Source organism: Salmo salar, chromosome 07 (assembly GCF_965601325.2).
Source record: "Salmo salar chromosome 07, fSalSal1, whole genome shotgun sequence".
Taxonomy (NCBI): Eukaryota; Metazoa; Chordata; class Actinopteri; order Salmoniformes; family Salmonidae; genus Salmo; species Salmo salar.
The window spans coordinates 41,115,840-41,141,163 of NC_138297.1; the positions used below are offsets into that span (position 1 = coordinate 41,115,840).

The 25,324-nt window shown below is 46.2% G+C and overlaps 1 protein-coding gene across 1 annotated transcript; it reads right to left on the reverse strand.

Annotated features, from left to right (window-relative positions):
* Nucleotides 1-749: 749 nt before the first annotated feature.
* Nucleotides 750-25,042, reverse strand: LOC106609145 (protein-methionine sulfoxide oxidase mical3b). The gene is made up of 29 exons (XM_082977626.1): nucleotides 24,745-25,042; nucleotides 23,196-23,563; nucleotides 22,883-23,090; nucleotides 22,650-22,766; nucleotides 22,462-22,563; nucleotides 22,011-22,267; nucleotides 21,069-21,326; nucleotides 20,795-20,910; nucleotides 20,425-20,551; nucleotides 20,244-20,337; nucleotides 19,999-20,146; nucleotides 19,317-19,513; nucleotides 18,943-19,043; nucleotides 18,761-18,859; nucleotides 18,443-18,577; nucleotides 15,870-15,983; nucleotides 11,663-11,855; nucleotides 9,842-9,972; nucleotides 9,495-9,567; nucleotides 8,964-9,201; nucleotides 8,569-8,774; nucleotides 6,415-7,698; nucleotides 6,245-6,345; nucleotides 4,859-5,125; nucleotides 4,011-4,104; nucleotides 3,824-3,874; nucleotides 3,607-3,706; nucleotides 1,591-1,664; nucleotides 750-1,489 (listed from the first exon to the last, which is right to left on the reverse strand). The coding sequence occupies exons 2-29, from the start codon at nucleotides 23,526-23,528 to the stop codon at nucleotides 1,302-1,304; spliced, it is 5,406 nt and encodes a 1,801-aa protein (XP_082833752.1). The 5' UTR covers nucleotides 23,529-23,563; nucleotides 24,745-25,042; the 3' UTR covers nucleotides 750-1,301.
* Nucleotides 25,043-25,324: the final 282 nt, after the last annotated feature.

Below are 25,324 nucleotides of genomic sequence, written 5' to 3' on the forward strand. Positions count from 1 at the left end.
GCTGAACTTCTGTGATAAGCATTGATCTCGATATAAAAGAATAAGAGCCCACTTTTTCCAGACGTTTTTCTCCATAACCGCTGCTGTCCACCCTTTCGAACCCAAGGAATTTACCCCTCTGCCTCTGCTTATTACTCCCATCCAATCAGCCATCATTGTGTGGCAGCCACTCCCTCAGGTAGCCTTGACTCACTGACCAGCGAAGTCCTCAATATCCAACCATGCTCCAGAACAGGCACCTGTGTTCATGCCTACAACCCTGTGCTTCAGGGGCCAGAGCCACAGACTCTTTTACACTTCCCTCTGTATTTTTTACATTGAGAATTGAAGAAATCCACACAAAACAGGTATTTTGAACCTACAACTCTTTGGCTACAAGGCAGGGATTTAACCCCAGAGCCACAGACTCAACCATGGAATAGTTATTTCCATATATTTATCATTAGCAGCACACTCAACAATGGAATAGTTATTTCCATATATTTGACATTAGCAGCACAGGTAATGAGACTTAAACCCACAACCTCTTGGCTTCATGGCAAATATTTAACCCCAGAGCCACAAACTCCTTGAGATACTATATTGCCACCCCTTTATACAAGTGGCAGGTTTAGAAAGTAGTGAACAAGTTGAGAGTAATCTCAGCAGCTACTGCATTAAAAAAAAAGTCCCTCCCTAGCTCCCCACCCCCAGGTCTCCCTCCCGCTCCCCTACAGGAGTCCCCCTTATCATCTTAAAATGTTCAAACATGATGTCAGAATGTCTTTATTATCCAATGTATGAAGTAAAACGTAATTAGTGTAATTTAAAAAAGGTTTTAAAAAAATGAGTATTGTTTCTTTTTACATAATATACGTTTCTCTAAATTGTTAATGAATAACAATACAAATCATTCAAACATGCCACATATCGCCATAACAACAGCCTGGGTGAGTATAGTGAGCATAGAACAGCGAGCCATCTCAAAGGCCCAGAGTGAGTCAGGGGTGTAGCAGGATGTGATGTAGCAGGATGTGGTGTAGCAGGATGGGGTGTAGCAGGATGGGGAAACATCTCCAATCCTAAAAATTAATCATCTAGACACAGTCCCGCCTTGATCCTGGTCATAACGTTGTATCAGAGGCGAAGTGACCTTACAACCATGACCCTGATCGCAGCTTTAGAGAGGAAGTGACCTGAGTGTCTGTTGCTTAGGCCCCGTTGTGCAGGCCCAGGCCCTGGGATAGAGCTCAGGCCCAGTTGTGCAGGCCTAGGAATAGAGCTCAGGCCCAGTTGTGCAGGCCCAGGCCCCAGAATAGAGCTCAGGCCCAGTTGTGCAGGCCCAGGCCCCGGGACAGCATGATGGCCTCCAGGTCTCTGTCTTCCTGGCTCTCCTGCAGCCGCTGCTCCTCCAGCAGAGACACCAGAGCATCTCTCTGCTCCACCACCTCCAACATCTCCCCCAGGATTAGCTTCTCCTCAGCCAGCTCTGCCTCACCCTTCAGGTGGTCTGAAAGAGAGGGAGTGAGAGAAAGATGAAAACAGAGAATATATTAAGAGCGTTATGGTACAGTATGACGTGTGTGTTTGCATGTCTATGAGTGTACTTACCATCCACGGCCATCCTCTCTCTGAGCTCCTGTTGAAGACGGCTCTGTCTGTCCTCCAACTCCAGCTCCCGAGCACTGATGGAGAGACAGTTGCCATGGAGACCATGTCAGTCCACAGAGACACTGATTGACTCAGATAATTGCATACTGCACTGAGGCATACTACATACTGCCATTCCGTCATAAGTGCTCATACTATTCATACATTAGGGCAGCACAAAGCACAGAGTCCAGTGGTGACTGGGGAAGATGAGGGGTGGGGGTGTGTGTCTATTTGTCAGTAACAGCTGGTGTGCGATGTCTAATATTAAAAAAGTCTCGAGGGATTGCTCGCCTGAGGTAGAGTACCTTATGATAAGCTGTAGACCACACTATCTACCAAGAGAGTTCTCATCTATATTATTCGTAGCTGTCTATTTACCACCACAAACCGATGCTGGCACTAAGACCGCACTCAACCAACTCTATAAGGCCATAAGCAAACAAGAAAATGCTCATCCAGAAGTGGCGCTCCTTGTGGCCGGGAACTTTAATGCAGGCAAACTTAAATTCGTTTTACCTCATTTCTACCAGCATGTCACATGTGCAAGCAGAGGGAAAAATTAAAAAATAATAATACAAAAAATAACTCTAGACCACCTTTACTCCACACACAGAAATGCATACAAAGCTCTCCCCCGCCCTTCATTTGCCAAATCTGACCATAATTATATCCTCCTGTTTCCTGCTTACAAGCAAAACTAAAGCAGGAAGTACCAGTGATTCGCTCAATACGAAAGTGGTCAGATGACACGGATGCTAAGCTACAGGAATGTTTTGCTAACACAGACTGGAATATGTTCCCGGGATTCATCCAATGGTAATGAGGAGTATACCACCTCAGTCATCGGCTTCATCAATAAGTGCATCGACAACGTCATCCCCACAGTAACCGTACATACATATTCCAACCAGAAGCCATGGATTACAGACCATCATTAATCATTAAGTTTGCTGACGACACAACAGTGATCACCGACAACGATGAGACAGCCTATAGGGAGGTCAGAGACCTGGCAGTGTGGTGCCAGGACAACAACCTCTCCTTTAATGTGAGCAAGACAAAGGAGCTGATCGTGGACTACAGGAAAAGGCGGGCTGAACAGGCCCCCATTAACATCAAGCGGGTTGAGAGTTTCAAGTTCCTTGGTGTCCACATCACCAACAAACTATCACGGTCCAAACACACCAAGACAGTCGTGAAGAGGCCACAACAACATTTCTCCCCCTCAGGAGACTGAAAAGACTTGACATGGGTCCCCAGATCCTCAAAAAGTTCTACAGCTGCACCATCGACAGCATCCTGACCGGTTGCGTCACCGCCTAGTATGGCAACTGCTCGGCATCTGACCATAAGGCGCTACAGAGGGTAGTGCGGACGGCCCAGTACATCACTGGGACCAAGCTTCCTGCCATCCAGGACCTACATACTAGGCGGTGTCAGAGGAAAGCCCCAAGAATTGTCAGATACTCCAGTCACCCAAGTCATAGACTTTTGTCTGCTACCGCACGGCAAGCGGTACCAGAGCGCCAAGTCTAGGACCAAAAGGCTCTTTAACAGCTTCTACCCCCAAGCCATAAGACTGCTGAACAATTCATGAAAGGGCCACCGGACTATTTACATTGACACCCCCCTTCCCTCCATTTGTTTTGTACACTGCTGTTACTCGCTGTTTATTATCTATGCATAGTCACTGCTCCCCTACCTACATGTACAAATGACCTCAACTAACCTGTACCCCTTCACATATACCCGGTACCCCCTGTATATAGCTTAGTTATTGTTATTTATTGTGATACTTTTTACTTTAGTTTATTTGGTAAATATTTTCTTAACTCTTTCTTGAACTGCACTGTTGGTTAAGGGCTTGTAAGTACCGGAAAAGCATTTCACGGTAAGGTCTACACTCGTTGTATTCGGCGCATGTGACAAATAAAGTTTGATTTGACATAGGTCATGGGTCAGATAGATACTCACAATATCATGAGTTCTGACTCATAGCGCATCAGACAGTTCTTCTGCTGGACCAGCTTGAACCACTGCTGCATCAGAGCTGGGTCATCCTGCCTGCCCATGACTAAAGGAGCGAGGGGGAAATGGAAAGAGAGGGAGGGAGGCGTTTAAGGAACCAGGGGTTAGATTGGAGGGTAATGAATAGTATGAGGGAATACAGCATAGTACGTGAGGTACATACCTCCCAGGTGTAAGTCCAGCTCTTCACTGTCATTCGACTCTCCCCAGTAGTCTTTAATGAGAACATACAAGGGAGTTGACCACATGACCACACATACACTGGTCATTTGCTGAGTCAAACTAACTAAGAGTAATATAGGTAAAACAAACCATGATGTCAAACAAGCGTGTAAAAAGTGAGTGTTTACCCGCTTCCCCTCTCAAGGCCTTCTCCACAGCCACACCCCTCTCCTCCAGCTGCCTCTGCTTCTCCTCCACCTGCTCCAACTGCCTTTGGATCATCTGATAAGGCACATTTTATACACTCAAGTAGTCAGGCACGCATCGGCTGTGTTTACACAGGCAGCCCAATTCTGATATTTTTCCTTTAATTGGTATTTTGACCAATCAGATCAGCCCTTTAGCCAGTAATTGAGCAAAAGATCAGAATGGGTCTGCCTATGTAAATCCAAGGTGTCTGGATATCTTACAAGTGTAGACAAATCCGAACAGTGAACCCATTTAAATAACTATTATCCCGCATTCTAAAATCATTGACAGGTGGCACCACTGACTTACGGCATCAATATGTGTCTTATGAAAAGCATGTGCTGGCGCACACCCAGAGAAAATGTTTTAGTGTAGAGGTGCTGACTAACAGTGAATAAACTGTAAGCTATAAAAACAAAGAGAGTCGCAAGCTCAATGTATAATCTCCCAGTTATTTATGAGGTAAACCAATTATTACTGGGAGTTTATACATAAAGTGTGTGACTGTCTTTGTTTTTATAGCTTACAATCAATATGTGTCTTAAAATAAATAAATAAAGAATAGCTGTCAAATAATTTGCGTACAGGGAGGGACCTGAACGCAGACACAGTGGACGGATATAAGATAGTTTAATACCACGACTAGACATATTTCTGAAAATGTGGGCACAATCAGAATGTGGACAAGATCAAGACAAAAAAATGCATGTTAGGGTCATCTACAATACCAACGAGGCTTTAAACAAATCATACGCACTCACACATACATTATAAACCTGCGTCTTACCTGGGCTCTGTGGAGTCTCTTGAGTTGCTCTTGTTTGGCCTGTTTGCGTGCTGCCCTCTGTACTCTGCGTGTTAACCTGGCATCTAGCTGCTCCTCCTCTGGGTCTCTCTCTCTGTGGAACATGGCCTCTGACACATCCAGGCTGGACGGGTCCTTCAGGTCCATCATGTGCACCAGTACCCCCACAACTTCCGTAGGGCACGATGACTTCCGCTGTGTATCCATATGGGGGGAGTTGTCCCGCTCCCTCTCCTTCCCCACGCGCCTCTGTAGGAGAGAGAGAGAGAGAATCAGCAGGCTACACACACACACACACAATTAAGATTCGACCACAGCAACAAATACATACACACTACACACTACTGAGTATACACACTACTGAGGTTTAGGGACGATAAGGACGCAGCACACAGCACAGAAAGGCTTGATGCAACCAATGAGAATGTTCACACTACCTTAATGGCATACGCCCTCTTAAAGGCCAGGGCATGAGGCACATATGCAGACTTGGAAAGACGAAGACCAAAAAACAATCAAAATCGAAGACCCAATATATAGTATGTCTAGTTCAGACAAAACGTACTCTAAATCGGAACTTACAAACTATTTACTACAGCTATAAATGACCCATCTACACAATGGGAGAAACGTAACCATCTACACAATGGGAGAAACGTAACCATCTACACAATGGGAGAAACGTAACCATCTACACAATGGGAGAAACGTAACCATCTACACAATGGGAGAAACGTAACCATCTACACAATGGGAGAAACGTAACCATCTACACAATGGGAGAAACGTAACCATCTACACAATGGGAGAAACGTAACCATCTACACAATGGGAGAAACGTAACCATCTACACAATGGGAGAAACGTAACCATCTACACAATGGGAGAAACGTAACCATCTACACAATGGGAGAAACGTAACCTCTCTCAGTCACTCTGCTGTAACGATCTCTAACTGGACAAGGACACAACAGCCTTCATCCTACTGCCACAAAGTAGCATACCTCCCCTTCCACATTCTCCTCTTCCTCCTCCTCAATGGTTTCCTTCTGAAGGTCTGACGTTAGGTCAAACAGCTCCAGACGAAGCTAAAAACATGAATCCATTAAAACGTTTACCTGAGCCTCTGAAGACAGGAGATATGGTAAACAACAAAGACCAGATATCCCCTAACACATATGACATCAGCCTCCTATAGTGTGAACGCATTTCCTCCAAACATTCACTGTAAAGACTGCTGGCACACACAGAGCTGTAGAGCTGAACATAGGTCTGTAGTGACATCACTGACTCTCACAGTCAGAGCTGTAGTGTAATGTCAGCCTGCTGCTCTAAGATCAGTGGTAGTGTTAGTAGTGATGTCCTTACGTTGGCCTTGGGGTTCATGGAGCATCTCTCCATCACAACAGAGCAGGTGATGTCTGACTCCTCTGGCTCCGACCAGCTCTGGCGCTCCCTGAACTTCACACCTGCACAAACACAGAGGTTCACCATAGGAAATCGCTATACCAGATCACCAGAGTGTGTGTGTGTATTACCTCTTCTCTCCGCAGAAGTTTTCCTCCTGCCCTGCTCTTTGGGGGCTGGGGCTGTTGTCATAATGGGAAGGGAAGTCCTGCCCTTCTTCTTCCTGTCCCTCTTATAGCCAGAGAAGACAGCTCTCCACAGGCCCAGGGGTCCACCTTCTCCTATGCCCGCTTCCGACACACTCTGGCTTGGGGGCTGGTTGTCCCTGTGGCACTTACGTGAAGGGAAGAGGGAGCCCCCCTGGAGTTGTGTGAGGAGGAGGGGAGGCAGGCTCTCTGTGAGTCTGCGGGGGTCTAGACCACCTCTGCTCTTCCCTGGGAGAGGCTCCCTTCCTAGGGGGATTTTTGTGTCCTCTCCCATGGCTGCTCTCTCTATCTCCCTCCTCCTCTCCATCTCCCTCTTCATCCCGATCTCTCTCTCGTCTCTGGGCACTGCCTTAAGGGGCTTCAGGGGGGACAAGGGGGGGTTGATGTCCTCTAAGGGGTCTATTACTACACCCTTACACAGCTGCTCCCCAAGAGACCCCGCCCCAACAGACCCCCCCGCAACAGATCCCTTTCCCCCATCCACGTCCCACGGTTTCAGCTTCTTGCCCCCGACCCCCCGCACAACAGCCGACGCCATGAAAGGTGCGGGGGCAAATCGAGGGGCAGAGTGAGAGGCGGGGCTTTGCAGTGACTCCGCCTCCACAGCAGGGTGGGGCAGGCTATCCCAGCATGCCTTGAGCTGGGCGGGGGGAGGGATGCCGGGAGGGGTGAGAGGGTCCGAGGTAGAGGTGGTGGAGCTCCCGCCCACACCGATCCCCGAACTACTGCTGGAGTCACACACCCTCTCCTTCCCCCCTCTCTCCCTCTCCTCTCGCTCTTTTCTCTCCTTCATCTCTTTCTTCTCCCCATCCTCCTCTCCCTCGTCTGGACCCAGGGAGCAGCCAGAGGTGGTGGAGGAGTTGGGGGAGGAGTAGGTAAAGACAGAGGAGTCTGGAATTGAGACTGAGGACGTGGGTGTGGGTGCATGCGACGTTAAGGGTGTGGGTGCATGTGACGTTAAGGGTGTGAACGGTGTTGAGGCAGTGGCTGGAGTGGAGAAGGTGATATTGGGTACACTGGTGGGGCTGTGTGGACCGTGTGTGTTGGGTGTTGTCGAGTCAGGTATTTGTATGTCAGGCGTGTGTGTGTCTGGAGAGTGTGTGTCAGGCGTGTGTGTGTCAGGTGTGTACGTGTCTGGAGAGTGTGTGCTCTGCTGCCACTCGTCCAACGAGGCTACCTCCTCAGCGGTGAGGGGAGATGCTCCTTCCCCTGACAGAGAGAGAGAGAGAGAGAGAGAGAGAGAGAGAGAGAGAGAGAGAGAGAGAGAGAGAGAGAGAGAGAGAGAGAGAGAGAGAGAGAGAGAGAGAGGGGGGGGGGGAAAGAGAGGGATGAGGAGAGAGAGGTGTAGGCGGAGTAAGGGAGAGGGAGAGAGAGAGAGGGAGGGGAAGTAAAGAGAAAGTCAGAATCCCTACAGAGAAAACTAGATAGCAACATCCTGTGTCGTACAGAAAATATTGCTTGTGAGCCACAGTTGGTATTGAGCAAGAGTAGGTATTAGTGTTTTTGTTGTCGTTGTTTAGCAACACTCTAGACTTGATGAGGCAAAGGATATTAGTAATAAGGTTTGGGCAACCACGGCCACCAAAGCCATTGGACAGTGGTGCAAGAATCACTTGTCTAAGTCCATGGGGTGCAATAGATGGGGAAGTTACTGTAACTTCGGCCTACTGGTGTGTCATTATGCTCAAGGATACAACAAAACATGAAAAATGGTTAGTAACAAATCAATTACCATAATAAAAATGATAAACATGTTTTGTTAGCTTTCTCTCCTGTGGCGGTGCCACCTGTCTCCACCTCTTCTCGAGGGAGGAGCCACAGACCTGAGTGACGCTCCCTCTCCCACGGACAGTACTCCCCTTCTACCAGCAGGGGGAGACACACCAAATAGAGAGATGGGCAGGGAGGGAGGGCACACACACACAGATACAGACAGAAAGAGGGTTGAGAGAACAGAATAGAGAACAAAAGAGAGGAAAGGAGGGGAAAGGTGAGGAAAGGAAACTAGTCTAAAAACAAATCTTTCTAACAGCACTTCGAGAGACACACACAGGAAAAGAGAGAAAAATGCCCAATTACCGTCACTAGATAACTCCTCATCATCATCATCATCTTCTTCATCAACCTCTCCTTCCTCCTCTCCTTCTTCTGTCTCTTCTTCGTCATCTCCTCTCTCTCCTCGGAGGCGTGCGTGTAGTTCCATGGCCTTCCTCCAGGAGTCTCTAGCCAGGTCATTGGTTAGAGCCCGCTGCCTCTCCCCCTCCTCCTCCGTCTCTGATTCCGAACTATGAGGAGAGAGGAAGGCAATTACTGTGTGTGTGTGTTCGTGTGTGTACAAGAGAAAAGGGGGGGAGAGAAAGAGGGGGAGAGAAAGAGGGGAAGAGACAGAGGGAGAGGATATGGGAGATAGATAGCGAGAGAGAAAGAGGGGGAGAGAAAGAGGACAGATATATGTTTGTTTTTGTAATGTTGACCTGGTGCCCTCGTTGTCCCGCAACGAGCTGCGCTTGTGATTGGCCTTCTTCTCCTCTGTCACCAGCAGACTGAGGTTGTAATTGGCCAGCGTCTCCTCTGGCACCTCCTCCGGCTCATCTGTTAGCTGCTCAGTCTCCAGGCTCCCCAGGCTCCCACGGTAGTTCTCCAGCTCTATACGTTCTGGCGTGCCGCGCACGCGCTTAGCCAAGCCACACTCCCTCTCAATCAGAGATGCCACTGAGCGCACACACGCACACATACACACACACACACACACATAGAAGCTTTACCAAGCCGGACCCACTCCCAATCAGAGACGCCACTGAGAAACACACACACACCAGCCACACACACACAGACATACACTTAGCCAAAGTCAATGTCACATTCTTTGGGCACTCAGGACATTCTTTACACACTCAGCGGCGTCACTAAGAAACACATTCTGTGCACAAACACACATACACACGTCACAAGCATTACGAGTGAAAACACACACATGACACAGATACATGAACCGCTTGGCATACCTGAGGACCTGCGATCTGCTGTCACCACAGTTACTGAGGAGCGAGGGTTAGTGGACAGTGCAGCTGGAGACTCCTGGAAGGAAGTAGCAAAGTTGGGGTCAAAGAAAAAATAGTATTTTACCCCCAAAAACTCCAAGGATCAGCATATTGATCTACAGAAAAGCTCATACACACGTGACGTATTCTCCTCAAAACAATACAATATACACAGAGAGAGAGAGAGAGAGAGCTCGTCATCAAATGAAACCTTAATTGCTATTTCTATACAAATATCAGGAGTTTACAACCCAGGTCTGCCAAGAACTTCCATTTAGCCAGAGTACGAGGGGAAAGGCAGAAGTCCTTACCAGGAGGGTCCGCTGAGAGGGGGTCCGTTCGTAGGGGGTTGGGTGCTGGTCGGAGGTAGGAGGGGCTGGTCTCTTCCTCTGGACCGGCCCAACTTGACGGACCTCATAGTGCGGCTTACAGTAGAACTTCCCTACACACAGAACCAATGTGTTAGAACACCATACATAGAACCGCCGTACACACAGCAGTTTTAGAACCTCACCACACTAAGAATTGCAGCGTGAGGACCGCACTACAGAGAGATCTGCAGCTGCCACGCATCTTACAGAAGAACTTTAAACGAAAAACCTAAGCGTTATCTAACGACAGTAGAACTACAGAGAAAACAGTGTTATGTATCTTACAAGTCTCATCCTCAGCTAAATCTTTTTTACATTTCCACACAAAGAAAACAGTGTCCCTAGACCTTGAGGAAAAGTCTCTCAGCTTCCTGGAAAGGAATGGGGTGAATGAAATAGAGTTGTGTCTTACAGTGTGACTCCTCCATAGAAAAAAAGCGCCGTTCTACAGAATTGACGGGAAGACACACTCGATCTGGTCCTTACACTGACAGACCACTTCATATATAGGTCGACCCTACACACGCTCCTCTCCCGCCTCACACTCAAACGGTTATCATGTGACACCTCATCCCTGATTGGTTGAACGGTTTGAATTAAACTTAGAGATTAGCTCCCTGACATGACAACACTGACATCTTTTGTATCACATCTCTAAGAGGTACAATACACACACACACAGTCACACACGCGCAAGCAGGCATGCACACATGCAACACCAGAGCCTTTTGTGGGCCCTAAGTGAGATTTGGTTGGGGGGGGGGGCACCCCCACCTTGTGGGCAAAACATTTTGGTGGACCTCCTATTCACAGCAGAGAGAAACATTTACGTTTAACATTTAATTTCCTGCAGTTATACACATTTCGCGATGGGGCAGAGAGAAAATGTTGCAATTTTACAGGAAATGTCTTGCAATTCTAACCATTTTGCCATGGGGTGGAGAGACATTTCTGCAGTTTGAAAGTTTATTTCCTGCAATTCTACACATCTTGCCATGACTTTTGCCATGTCAATGATATCTGAGTGAGAGTGAGTAACAAAATCAATGGGGGCCCCGTGGAGGTCAGAGCCCCTGTGAACGTGTTCTGCATGCACGGTCGGTATTCGGCCTTGATTACTACACATGTAGATAGTTTAGCTAGCTAACTTACTAATCTAAAAATTGTTAGCTGACATGGCTAATTGAGTGACTGACATAACAAGAGAAAAACTGCTGATGCACCACCACATTTTTTACTTGCACCTTGTTTATGCTACAGTAATTTGAATCCTCGACTGAGGCCCACCCCCTTATTTTAAGACACACACCCAATCAAAGATACACAACCACACAGTCAGTCCAGGGTGCCCCAGGCGCCAACTGTGCAGTAAGCAACACACTGAGTTTGTGTTCTTCATGTGTCAACTGAGTTGATCTCTGGTCTGCTGATAACCTGGAAGCCTCACAAAGTGATCATGCAGTGTAACATCAACCCTGAGGGCAGATTGGTGCAATCAGTGTAAAATCAGCGTGATTGAGTGTCACTGACCCTCATAAACTGCAGGTCAGAGCTGCATTCAAGATGACACAACAAGGTGTGGTAAAGCATGTAAAACAAGTCGAGGCAGTGTTTCAGTGCCAAGACCATGCTGGGCTGGTAGAGGTATTTTCAGTGTGTGTGTGGTAGGGCAGCCCTTGTATTTCATCGGAGTTACCCACTTTTAACATTACTCTCTAACCCTATGGAGCTCAGTCACCCCCCCCCCCCCCCCCCCCTCACCGTTAGGCCGGTCGTAGGCGTAGGAGGCTAGGCGAAGGGTGGAGCTGCAGTGGTCACACTGGAAGCAGCTCCGGTGGAAGAACAGTCCCTCAGCACTGAGTCTCTCCATCACGTACACACGCTTACTGCAGAAGAAACACACGTCACTGGCCCCTCCTGGCCCTGGCCCCGCCAACACAGAGTGAACGCCAGCCTGAGAGGGGGGGGGGGGGGGGGGGGGGGGGGTGAAGAGAGAATAAGCTGTGATACATGGATCAGAGTTAGCCAAACAAAAACACATTTACTAGATGAACCGTGCAAATGCAAAGTTTGGTAACAGAATTATGGTAAAATCTCCCTCAAGTTTTTGTGTCCACCTTTTTCCAAAAAAAGATTCAATATGTGTTAAATTAAGATTAAGATTCAACCATCAGGTGTCAGCTATGACATGACATTGACTTAGGTAATTATGGTTCCCGGATCTGTACTACACAGAAATGAATAATTATGGATATAAATGTCATTCTCTTCATGGTGATGTATGCTAAATAGGTACACAAAATGTATAAACATGGTGAAGATTACGGGGAGCCAGAGAGGGGGCTCAGCTCCCCTGAATGAGACATTAGCTCCCCTAAATGCAACAAAAGTCCAACTTTTGGGGAGGGGGGAGAGGGGCTCTCTAAGTAATAGTAATTTAACTATTTTCCTATTCGTTTAAAATGTAGTGGTAAATATGTTTTACAGTGGTAAATATGAAAATAAAAGCTTCCAATGACATAGAAGTTTCTGTCATAATTTAAACCATGTATTTCACTATGGCTGCGCTGTCCACTCAATAGGGCTGAATTTCAGTCTCAGCTGAGCTCCTTTACGAATAGATTTTCCTTTGTAAATCCTAATTTTCGCCATTTATTTGCCATGCGTCCTTTATTTAAAAAAATGCCTTTATTCCAATGCATTAGAATTCTCCGTTGATTTATAATTGTTTGATTTTGTCAGTCAGCTGTTTAAGGCACTCATTGCTTTGATTTTCAGGTGCGCCTGTTGTTCTCCCTGCCATCCGTGGCCAGAAGTAGTAGACCATTTTTTAAACTTGATTATTTTCTATCAACAATAATTTTATTTCCTGTATCAGCTGATGATGGTCGACAATATCACTAGACAACTAGCCTACAGCTAGACACCAATGCGCATTCAATCCATCAACAACTAGGCCTATACATTACTGACAGTAGGCCTATAGTTGATTATTTCCGTTAGAAGCATTCGATTTCGCAATGGCATAGTACTACATTATTTGGGATTTGTGTGTCCATGAGAACTGTTTTCAAGGCGAAACATAATGAAATGTTACGTAGGGATAGTTACACATACAGTGTATTTTTCGAGATCTCGAAGATCCATGATTTGTACTGGATTGAAGTTCACTGTTCTAATTAACATGGTAAATGCGTAATAATGACAAATAACACTGTCATTAATGTAAGGAAAGAAAGGTCGTGTTTTATGTCACACGATCTGTGAAGACGCGAAGCATTAACTCATGAATTATGACGACTCATGAACTAGGATGTAAAAAATATTTTGATTCAACTCATGCATTATATTGAATGTAAGCTACCTATTCTGCGTGTGTTCATGTGTTTAAAATTGCCTTGGCAGAGAGGGTAGGCCTAGTGGAGTGTAAACGCAAGTAAACGCCGTTGACCCACAATTTTCAGAAAAATGCTTTGAAAGTATAGGGACCGTTTATTTTTTCACCGCGACCGGCAATCAGACTTTACTGATCTATTTTCTTTACCACAACACACTGGCTACGGGTCGGCCTATCTGAAGTTAATGGTAATACACTCTGGCGTTTTTCCCGGGACAGTTTTTAGCCCCATTTCAGGTGTCCCGACTTTTCAGGCTACAGAAAAGGTCAGTTTGTCAGCAAGATGGAACAATTAATGTAGGCCTAATCGATGTCAATCTCTGAATATCATTAGGAAGACTTTTTGGTGTTTCGTAACAGATGTCTATTTCCATTCATCAAATGGCGCGAGGCGGCCTATACATGCAGTTTGGATACTGGATTTATTTTGGAGTGGAGGCACCATGCACAGGTAGCCTACTTTTTAAGTGATTTGTTTGACAATCAGATGAAAATACCATAACTGTTTGTGTTCATGCCACATTAAAAGGAAATACATTTTGACTGTTTAAATTGTCTTTATTATTAGGCCCATAAAAAAACGCTGAAGCGCGTGCACTCAAACAAGACCACGTTTGTTGGGTCCAAATCTGAACCAATCATAGATGTCTATGTTTCACAAGTTTGGATATCAAAGCACAGCACAGTAGAGCTCAATAGAGTACAGCACAGTAGAGTTCAGTTCACCAGACATGCCACCAGGGTTCTTTTCACTGTCCCCAAATCCAGAACAAATTCAAGAAAGCATACAGTATTCTATAGATCCATTATTACATGGAACTCCCTTCCATCTCATATTGCTCAAATGAACAGCAAACCTGGTTTCAAAAAACAAATAAAGCAACACCCCACAACACCTCTCCACTATTTGATCTAGATAGTTTGTGTGTATGTATTATGTAGGCTACGTGTGCCATTTTTAAATTGATGTAGTTCTGTCCTTGAGCTGTTCTTGTCTATTAATGTTTTTGCAATAGCTAATGGGGATCATAATAAAATACCAAACACCTACTGTGTACTGTACTGAACTCTACAGTACAGTACTGAACTATACACTTCTTTTCTTTACTGAACTCTACTCTATTGTACAGTACTGAACTGTACTCTACTGTGCTGTATTGTACTTTACTGTGCGGTGCAAACTTGTGAGGATGCAGGTAGCCTAGCAATTAAGAGAGCTGGGCCAGTAACCAAAAGGTCATTGGTTTGATTCCCGAGCTGACTAGGTGAAAATCTGTCGATATGCCCTTGAGCTAGGTACTTAACCCTAATTGCTCCTTTAAATCGCTCTGGATAAATGACTCAAATGTAAATGTGAACCCAACTGTGGTTTGAGACTGCTATGGTTTCCCATTGTAGCCAACTCAATTGCAGAAAATCCGTTACCGATAGATTTACTGATACCGAATTGATATCAGTATAAACCAGTGCTGTTAAAAGTACCCAGTTGTCATACTTGAGTTAAAGTAAAGATACCTTAATAGAAAATGATTTAAGTAAAAGTGAAAGTCACCCAGTTAAAGTCTACTTGAGTGAAAGTCTAAAAGTATTTGGTTTTAAATATACTTAAGTATCAAAAGTAAATGTAATTGCTAAAATATACTTAAATAAATCATTCTAAATTCCTTATATTAAGCAAACCAGATCACACTATTTTCTTGTTTTTCTATTTACTGATAGCTAGGGGCACACTCCAATACTCATCATTTACAAACAAAGCATTTGTGTTTAGTGAGTCCACCAGATCAGAGGCCGTAGGGATGACAAGAGATGTTTTCTTAATAAGTGTGCAAATTGGACCATTTTTCTGTCCTGCTAAGCATTCAAAATGCAACGAGTACTTTTGGGTGTCAGGGAAAATGTATGGAGTAACAAGTACATCATTTTCTTTTGGAATGTAGTGAAGTAAAAGTTTTCAAATAGTAAAGTAACGTCCAGATACCTCAAAAAATGATTTAAGTACTACCTTAAAGTATTTCTACTTAAGTATGTTACACCACTGGTAGAAACACTATAACTAATTGATTGGTATACCTTTACTTGTTACTTCTGTGAACTTTCATTGTCCTCCCTCCTCATGAGGTAGAGAAATTCAAAGATATCTTAAAGATATGTGGGTTTTTGGTGCAGAATTTCACAGTACAAGGCAATGTTTCTTAAACTTACAGAAATTTCTCCAAACTAAATATAAGTGTTGATATTAGTTGGCACGGGTCTTTACTTCAACCTTATTGTGTTTTGATACATTTATAATACATTTTAAGACTTTTTCTGGTAGATGTTTTGTAAGACCCCCTTTCTATCTGTTTGTCCAGAAATCAAAGCCTTTGTTTATTCCTCATTTTTGGGATGAAAATGGTTGCAAAAATGTATATATGCCTCAATAATTTTTTTTATTGACTCCTAGCTTTCATTTGACATCCAATTTGACATGCTCCTATAAACTTCACTTTGGTGCTCATGGGTACTTTTACATGGAAATGGCCTACTTCAGAACCAGCCTAGATAGGGTATAATCCAATAAATTCTTACTGATTCCTTCCTATCAGGAGTGTGCTGGGGTGACGGTGACTCCCGACTTTGAAGCTGACAGGATATCTGTTCAGCCAATGAGCTCACTCCCCCTGTGTACATCTGAACGTATTTCTAAAAGACAACAGGAGAAAATAGAGACGAGATGAGGACGAAGGACAGAACAAACAGTAAACACACACAGACACACTCACTAGGGATGACGCAATCGGAGCCATAAACATGTTGTTGTGTTTTGGATTTTGAAATGGAACACAAAGCTACCCCTATTGGACACATCAAACCCCTATCGGATTCAATCATTATACTAATTTAACCCTCTTTCTGTTGCAGTGTAATAATAGTCCAAAATAATAAATATAAATGTTATCACTAGGCCCTTATCTCACACCAATCAAACTTAATTTGTAGGCAAATCAGAGAGGAGTCTGAGGAAAGAAGGCTGTGCAAACATTAACAAAAACCATTCACAGGCCTCTGATTTTTTTTTATCTTAAATGGGAAAACTTCAGTTGCAGCGTTATCACATGCCACATGCCCTGCGGTAAGTTATACAAATATACTTTCTTAAAGACCAAACAAGATGTACTCTGAATCCAGTTCAGTCCAGTTTCCTCCTCTTTCTCTGAAACAACAGTTGTTTATATGAATTACAGTATCATTTAGCACTCTGACACTGCCCTGAGGCACATCGATTGAACTCAAGTTGTAGCCCACTCATGGTCCACACTAGCCCAATAATGGACTGATGGAGCCCAACGTTACTCCTTATAGTCCAAGGATCTTACATGTTCTGTTTAAAGGTGAATTGGCTCTGGAAGCCAAAACAGCCAAATACTCCATCAAAATGTGAATCAAATCCCAATTGCAGTATGGTTCTAGAAACACAAATCCCTCTCATATCACATCAAAATAATTTCACAAATTGAAAATACAGTTGCAGCCGACTGCATTTTTCAGTGACAACACATTTGCGGCGTCTGTCTTCAGTTTACACACAGGTGTTCAGAGACACAAATAGCTAATTAGCACAGGTAGTCCACTCTGTTTTCCACAAACAAACGCTGCAACATGGAAATGGCTGTGTGAGAACACTAACCCTAAAAGGTGTCTAAGTAATTTAACATTGTGATTTTTGAAAATGATTTATTGCTTACATGAAAGACGGGTTCCATATGTTTCCAAAACCATACCGCAAGGGATGCGTGATAATGTTTAAAGCATTCCTCGGGGCTATACTATTACCAATTGACGCTAAAAGTAGTTATGAATTGTCTATGAATGGGGTAGGTACACACTAGGGGTATGGGTAAAGCTTTGACCGTGGGCAACTGTTACTGCCAACGTTCACCATGTATCTGTCACGATCCACTACACTGAGAGAACAATTCATTGCCATACGCCAGATGGCGCAACATCCGTCTGTTGGTTTGACGGACTGCGAGCTGCTTCGGATTTGACGCCACCTGTCGAAAGACAATTCTGAACAGTTGGTCTTTTCTGTCCTGAATATATATCAGGGAACCACTGAGGTAGCCGAGAAGAGACCTCAAAAGTCATCACACCAATGACACACATTAGTCTACAGATGGCTACTGGGAACTTGGGAAATCTATGAACATTTATGTGGGGCATGGGACATCATCATTAGTCTACATGACATCTGGTCTACACACAACTACATTACCCAGATTCCTCTGGGGGGGGTGGCGTACCTGCTCCCCCCTGCTGGGCAGAGTGTGACATTTGACCTTTTCCTTGTACTTGAAACTCATCTGCTCCTGCTGCTGCGTGCGCTTCTTCTGGGGTTAGATGGGTTTAGACGGCATCATGTGAGTGGGTGGTCGAGGTAGGGAAATAGCGAAATACTGTGATATCGATGGGAACTAAAGCTAAGAAAGAGCTATGAAAAAATGCCACGCGACTGAACAACACACAAGCATCCACCCCCATGTGGTGACACAGAGAGATACAGCTATATAACTCTACAGTCCTTTAAGAACCACAGGTGGAGCAGGTCTTACTATTTTTACCTGTTTCCAGGTGGCAGCGGAGGCCACAAAGGCTGGCCCCTGGGGGTCAGGGGATGCTGGAGGAGGTGGAAGCATGGGCATGGAGTCCCCCTGGTGGTCAGTTAGTAGAGGGAGTGAGGGCTTAAGACTCTAGGGCCTAGGCTAAGAGCTACCACTGCTAACCCTAACTACCAGTTAATCTTAAGCCATATTGCTACAACCACAGCTGTTCCCTTCAACCAAATGAACCCTTACTTACTGCTCCAAGGCTCAGTGAGTCCCATTGGCCCTGACCCAAAATACCCATTAGTGCAGCTAATCTGGCTTATCCTCTGAAACCTCAAGAGGAAGTCAGTCAGTCGTCTCACACCTGGAGGATCTAAACTACCAACAGCTATAGATGACAGACCGTGCTGTAGAAGTTCCTTTATTCAGATTAAAAGCACAGATTTCCAATAAGAATATATTTGAAAACCTTGACGCTTTGAGCGAGGGAAAACTATCTAAGTAACACCTGAAAACTCTTAGCAGCTAGGAGTTCTGAATCCCATCCCCTCTCACCTGTCTGCGGAGAGCTGCAGCAGGCGTGGAGGAGGGGCAAGGGGCATTCTCCTCAAACTTGGCCAGCAGCTGATTGGCCATCGAGCGCACTCTGCTCTGGCTTGCTCCACCCACAGAGCACAAGGCAGCCTCTTCCTGTGGGAGGCAGAATGGTGGAGCGTTTGACCCGTGTCACTTTAAGGCCAAAGGTTTTGTATACCTGTTCTCACATTTAAAATACTTTACCTTATTGCATGTCATCTCAATACTTTAGTCACAGAACTACCGGCAGTTACACTTTCTCTTACCTTAACCAGGGATGCAGGTTACCCCTCTCACCTCATAACTGTCCACTAATCTGAGATCTTGTCTCACATCCTCCAGACATGGCCGACTGGTCTTCCTCCTCTTCCCCACCGCATCTTTCTCCTTCTGCTCCTGATGGGAGGGACACACACAAATATATGTACACCTACATACAGACAAACAGAGTCCCTACATAAGCAAATAGGGGTGTGTACCTTGGGGTTGCGCTTGCGGGACGGGCTGTGGCCCAGGCGGCTGAGGAGAGAGGCAGGACCAATCACAGCAGCCCTCCCATCTAGGCTCTCAGTCTGGGATTCTAAAGAAAAAAAAAGAGGAGTAGAACAGTCATGCGCAGCCATTTCCTCATCTCCTTTCCTTCATAACCACTGACAGGTAATAGGAATAGAAACATTTTCACCACTTTGCTTTTGCTTAGTAAGCCATTGTAGGTATGTGGTTATGAGAGGGCCGGAGATGAGGAAGACTATTCAGCATTCTGGAAAGAGAGGGTAGGATAAGAATAGAGGGTGATGAGGAGAATTGAGCATTAACAGTTCTTACCGCTGACTACCGTGGTCGAGAAACTCACCGCTTGGGGGCAGTGCGTCCTTGAAGAGCTGGTGAAACTGGCTGAGGTACATGACCATACAGAGAGTGTCCGTTTCACTGACAGACGACATCTCCTCTACAGTCATCACAGGAGAGATGCCAAACTCCTTCTCTGCCACCTCCAACCCCAACCTCATATTCTCCTCCCCCTCATCCTCCTTCAGAGACTCAACGTCACTGCAGAGAGATGGGATGAGAGAGTCAAAGTAAGAGGGTCACACACACACACACGTGCAAATAGACACACTTTACACACTTACGCACACACACACACACACACACACACACACACACACACACACACACACACACACACACACACACACACACACACACACACACACACACACACACACACACACACACACACACACACACACACACACACACACACACACACACACACCAGAGCAAGTGGACAAAGAGAGGCACTGATCCAATCAGGCAATTAAAAGGGCACTAATCAGGACCATGGTCTTCTGACTCATCAGCCTCACCCCTCTCACACTCTCACACAAACACACACGCGCCTGAGCTTCCATGAAAAGGAAGCGAGACAAACTACATTGCGCCTGAATGCTACCTTTGGGATGAGCTGTATGAGGTGTATGAGGTAAGGTGATTTGTGAGGAGCGTGAGGCTAGAGGTCAGAGGTGACTCACATGAGGTCAGGTCGGTAGTGGTGGATGAGGGCACACAAAGCTAGGCCACTCTTCCAGGAAGTAGTGAGGTCGCTAACCGCAACGCCACGGTAACCCTGTGTCTGCTGCTGGCACCATGACAAAAGCTTACTGGAACGAGAGAAGGACTCTGGGGAACCAGAGAGGAAGAAAACAAATATGAGTGAAGATGATGATTGGTTAGAGTTATGTTAGTGTAGCCTCAGTACTCAGAGGGTGAGACTCACCCTGTCGTAGCAGCTTCGGCAAGGGGGACCGGGGTCGTGGTTCCTGGTCCGCACCCGAACCTCCACTCTCTTCTGTGTATATTAGATGCCCCACCTACAGAGATTGTCATCCTCATCATCATCATCAGACCTGTGTGTGTGTGTGTGTGTGTATGTGTGCGTGTGTCTGCCTTGTGCATACCTGTGCGGGGGTGATGAGTTGGGGGTTGATGTTAGGGTAGCGGGTAGCTGGGTCTACAGTGTACTGACCAAAGTTCTTGTTGACATTTTCTGGAGAGGCCTGAGGAAGGAGACGATACAGACTCTCTCTGAAAAAAAAAGAGAGAATGAGAGGAGAGAGAGAAATGATTATTTAGTTAGGGAATCAGGTGAATGATAATTTGGTTTCCTAGCCTAGGTGCCTGTTTATCGATGATTTTGGCACATCATGTATATTTGTGTGGGTCTGGCAGTGTGTTTGTCTATAGGTTTTACAATGTGTAACTTGACAGTGTGCCCATTCCCTGATTGCTGGTGTGCGTGTTCTCCTAACCGCAGACCTGCCCTCTCACCTTTCAGCAAGTAAGTCCAGGGGGGCGAGGCCTTGAGCCCAGCTCCGTACCATCCAGGCAGAATCCAATGCTGCCAGGAACCCCCGTGCTATACCTGTCCCCATGGGCCAGAACGGCTAACACACACACAAGCAGACACAGACACACACACACGCACATTACAACCATATGCTACTTACAACAGAATTACTTTCAGAGTATTGCTGACATTAACACTCTTCTACTCTCCCTCAACTCTGCTCCTCTCTTCCTCTTCCTCTCACTCGCTCCTCACCTCCAGAAGGCTGTCTCCCACCAGTGTGACCAGCAGATGGTGTCCATGTCTCTGTCTGACCAGTGCAGCGTTCTCTGACGCGTACATACAGGTGAAGTCAAACAAGGCAACATCAGGCTGCCCGTAGTGGTTCATGGCAAAGTCCAGGGACGGCAGCTGGTGATTGGTGGAGAAGTCCGCCGCCTCGCGGGCGTAGGCCAGTAGCGCATTCTGGTCCACGTTTCCCCGTGACAGAAGTGTTTCTGTGTCTGCATAGTCCTGACAGGTATGACACAGTAAACATCAGTACAATAGGATACAATCAATGTTTGAACAATAACACAGTTATACAGTCAATATCAGGGCAGTAGAGAGCAGTGAGATCAACATGAGTAAAATAACAATACAGTCAATGCAGCTGTATCAGTCTGTCATAAAGTATGTATATGTGTGTATGCGTTGTTTTATGTTGAAAAAAATGTTGGGCCCCTTTTTCTCCCCAATTTCATGATATCCAATTGGTAGTTACAGTCTTGTCCCATCGCTGCAACTCTCGTACGGACTCGGGAGAGGCAAAGGTCGAGAGCCAATGCATCCTCTGAAACATGACCCTGCCAAGTCGCACTGCTTCTTGACACACTGCTCGCTTAACCCGGAAGCTACCCGCACCAATGTGTTGGAGGAAACACCGTACAACTGGCGACTGAAGTCAGCGTGCATGCGCCCGGCCCGCCACAAGGAGTCGCTAGAGCGCGACGGGACAAGGACATCGCAGCCGGTCAAACCCTCCCCTAACCCGGACAACTCTGGGCCAATTGTGCGCCGCCTCATGGGTCTCCCGGTCGCGGCTGGCTGCAACACAGCCTGGGATTGAACCCGGGTCTGTAATGATGCCTCAAGCACTGTGATGCAGTGCCATAGATTGTTGCGCCACTCGGGAGGCCCGTCTGTGTGTGTTGTTACCCGCAGAATGACTCCTTTCTCCAGCAGACTCTGCTTCTTAGCCGTCATCACAAAGTAGTGCGTGTCGTCCTTGTAGTACACTATATTCTCAAGGTCCACTCCCGTGGCGTCCCGTAGCTCCTGAAAGAACCTCTGGTTAAAGATGAAGGCCACTCCGCTGATCTCCTCCACCTTGGCCTCAGCCGTGGTGTTACGGTTCATGAAGTTAGCTGTGATGGCAATGGCCAGCTTGCCCCGGAACTCCTTACGCCTGAACCCTGATTGGACACATGGGAGACAGGATGTGATTGCAAACAGGAATTCTGGGATCAGAGGGCGAGAAAAATTCCCTTCCCATAAACACATTTACTAAGAAATGTGTTATTTCAGTGATGGGAGGTCTGACTGATGCTGCCTGAGATCTGTTGCTGTTTCAGTTCAGTGTTTCGGTAGGTGCTACTAGATGATTTACCTGGCAGTGTGTTCCGTCGTCCATCAGCTCCGATCACCACGTCACACTGCAGTTGGTTAATAGGGTGAGACTTGGGTTTCACCTCCACCCTCCAGCCTACCTCTGAGGCACACACACACAAACACATAAAGGCATTATATATATATATATATATATATATATATATACACACACACAAAAGGTCTTACTCTGTTGCTCCTGGTCCGCAGGTGGCTCCACCAGTCCCTTGAACTCTACGTTGACATGGACTTCCACCCCCAACAACAGAGCTACCTTTAATAACACCAACTGTAGCTGCCGTATACCTACAGAGAGTGGGGGGTGGGGGGGGCGAGAGAGAGAGAGGTGAACATGGTTACAGCCCCATAGCTGTAACCATGGAGACTCAGGGGTCAAGTGTCAGGGATCATTCCATACTCACTGATGTGGTCAATGGCTCCAGCACAGAACTTGCCGTAGAACTTCTTGGCCCCGAGGCCCCTGAGGTCGTGGATGGTGAAAGGCCAGAGGTGAAGGACGTTGTTCCTGGAGAAGGCATCTCTCTTCTCCAGCACCACCACTCTGGCCCCCAGGAACCCCAGCTCTACTGCTGTACGCAGACCACACGGCCCCGCCCCGATGATCACACACTGGGAGAGGGGACAGCTGGGATGAGAAGCTAAAAACGTACACACGCTGTGCAGCCTGTGTATTTGAAAATGTTAAATACCAGATTCTAAATGACTAATAAGTACCGTGGTGTTGGCACAGACACGGCCCTTCCCGTATTCGTGGTGGGCCGCTCGTTTGTCCAGTTTGGCCCACAGTGCGTTTGCCTTCCAGTAGCTGAGGCGTTCTTTGAGGGTGTGGTAGAAAGGCCTCTGCGGCTGCGTCGGGGAGTGTGTCTGTGGCTGAGTGTGTGTGTGTGTGAGCTGAAGGTGCTCACACAGCAGGTTGAAGGCACGGAGTGTCGTTCTGCAGGTAGACGCCTGGACAAACTCATCAAACAGAACCTGGGCGTGGCCCTCCTTCTCCGCCTCGTCGCCCACGGCAACGCCGGCAGCAGCAGGGCACCCTGGGTACTCCATCTCAGCTTTCTGTTCCAGGCTCTTTCATTGGCTGCCTGGAAAGAGAGAAAAGATAGAGAATATTCCATACTGACTTCCCATGTAGAATCCATGGGAACTGTGTTGAGTTATCATTCCAATTCCTTGTCGCGCCAATGACAGCAATGGAGTTGGCATTTGCAAAAGCACAAACAGATATGGGACCAGGCTACATGTGTAATAAATTGCTTATAAAACATTTCTACGTTTGCAAGTAGCCTAATCTCTGTGTGTGTGTGTGTGTGTGTGTGTGTGTGTGTGTGTGTGTGTGTGTGTGTGTGTGTGTGTGTGTGTTTGGATTAAGGTGTTCTCTGTCTGAGCTGGCTGCATATCAGAGGTTAGGTCCCCTGCTGGGAGGTAGGGCCAGAGATGTTCCTATACTGTTAAGAGCCCAGATAAACCAGCTCTCCATGTTGTGTGCTGGGCTTATGGGTAATGAAGTATATCCGCTGCTGAGACTCTGGTTGTCACACAATCAAGCCCTCGGGAAAGTGTACCATATCCTGCTATTGCATTATATTCAGTGCTCTTAGGTGAGTGAACATGAAGTGCATTATACAGTGTATTTCTGTATTGTATAACCAACCATAATTATCTCATATAATTTGAATATATTATCAACATACTACCTTTTATCACAATAAAAACAGGGTGTATAAGGACTTGGGGGGAGGAGGTAGAATATGTGCCCACATCCCAAGACTGGGACAATAACCAAAGCAGTCACCAGACAATACAAAGAGAAAGAGGGAGGGAATGTGTGTGGTTGGGGACACACAATGCACCTCATACATAGTGGATCCATCCCCACCAAGCACCAAGGGAAACCCACACACATACTCCATCACCCACACACACTCCAATGTCAGCATAGCAGGGGGCGATGTACAGTATAGTAGTTTATTAGACTGAATTAGAACATTTTATAGATACTCTATTAATCCCCCAAAGGGGAATAAACAGCACCAAATAACCACACAAGACTAAAAACCTTAGATAAATAATATACTATCCATTTTAGATGAGTCTAAGTGCCTAGGACGTTCGACATAATTACCTTGCACATCAAAAAAGCTTTCATTCTTTCAGTATTGTCTGTCCATTACGTCCACACAATACTTTCTAGATAACACATTCAAGTACACACAAATACACATATTGACGGAAGAACACACATAAATTGCGGTGTAGGACTTACTGTATGCTGTGTTGTCGTCTGGCCTGTACAGACATTATCACTCTCCAGCTCAGCTACGGGTTGCCAGGTGACTCTCAGAATTCAAATGTAAAATCTATCTTCAGCCGCAGAAACAACAACCCACAAACCTGCACTGCAGTAGCCTATACCGCAGCATCCATTGTCTCTGCCTGTCCCCCTCCCTTCCTTATAGTGTGCTGTGCATTATGTTGATACCAAACTCTCCAAGTCTGTCTTTCTCGCTCTCTCACATCCAGACGCTTTTCTCGTCCAAGGTCAGGGAACAGCCAAGTACAGACTCCTCCCACACAGCATGTTCACATAGGCTACAGTACACACACACAGGCACACACACAGACACACACACACACACCTAATCTCATGGTGTCCCTGGGAAACAGACTGGGCTCTAACAAGCTTAAAGAGGAGAGGGATCAGAAGAGAGAGATCATTCTGTAAGAAAGTGGCACTGAGGGAGAGAGATACCCACTCTGTTTTTGTGTGCCTATGTGTGAACAGAACACACAGACAGAGGTCTATTGGTGCATATGGCCCGAGACCCTAACCCTTATGTGCTGTC

What these genes read in the sequence shown, in the direction of transcription:
- LOC106609145 (XM_082977626.1), bottom strand. Translation starts at nt 23,528, where the DNA reads ATGGAGTACCCAGGGTGCCCTGCTGCTGCCGGCGTTGCCGTGGGCGAC. An exon ending in GCCGAAGCTGCTACGACAGG is followed by an intron (nt 20,147 to 20,243) that starts GTGAGTCTCACC and finishes CTGGTTCCCCAG; the next exon opens with AGTCCTTCTCTCGTTCCAGT. An exon ending in GGACGCACTGCCCCCAAGCG is followed by an intron (nt 19,044 to 19,316) that starts GTGAGTTTCTCG and finishes TTTTTTCTTTAG; the next exon opens with AATCCCAGACTGAGAGCCTA.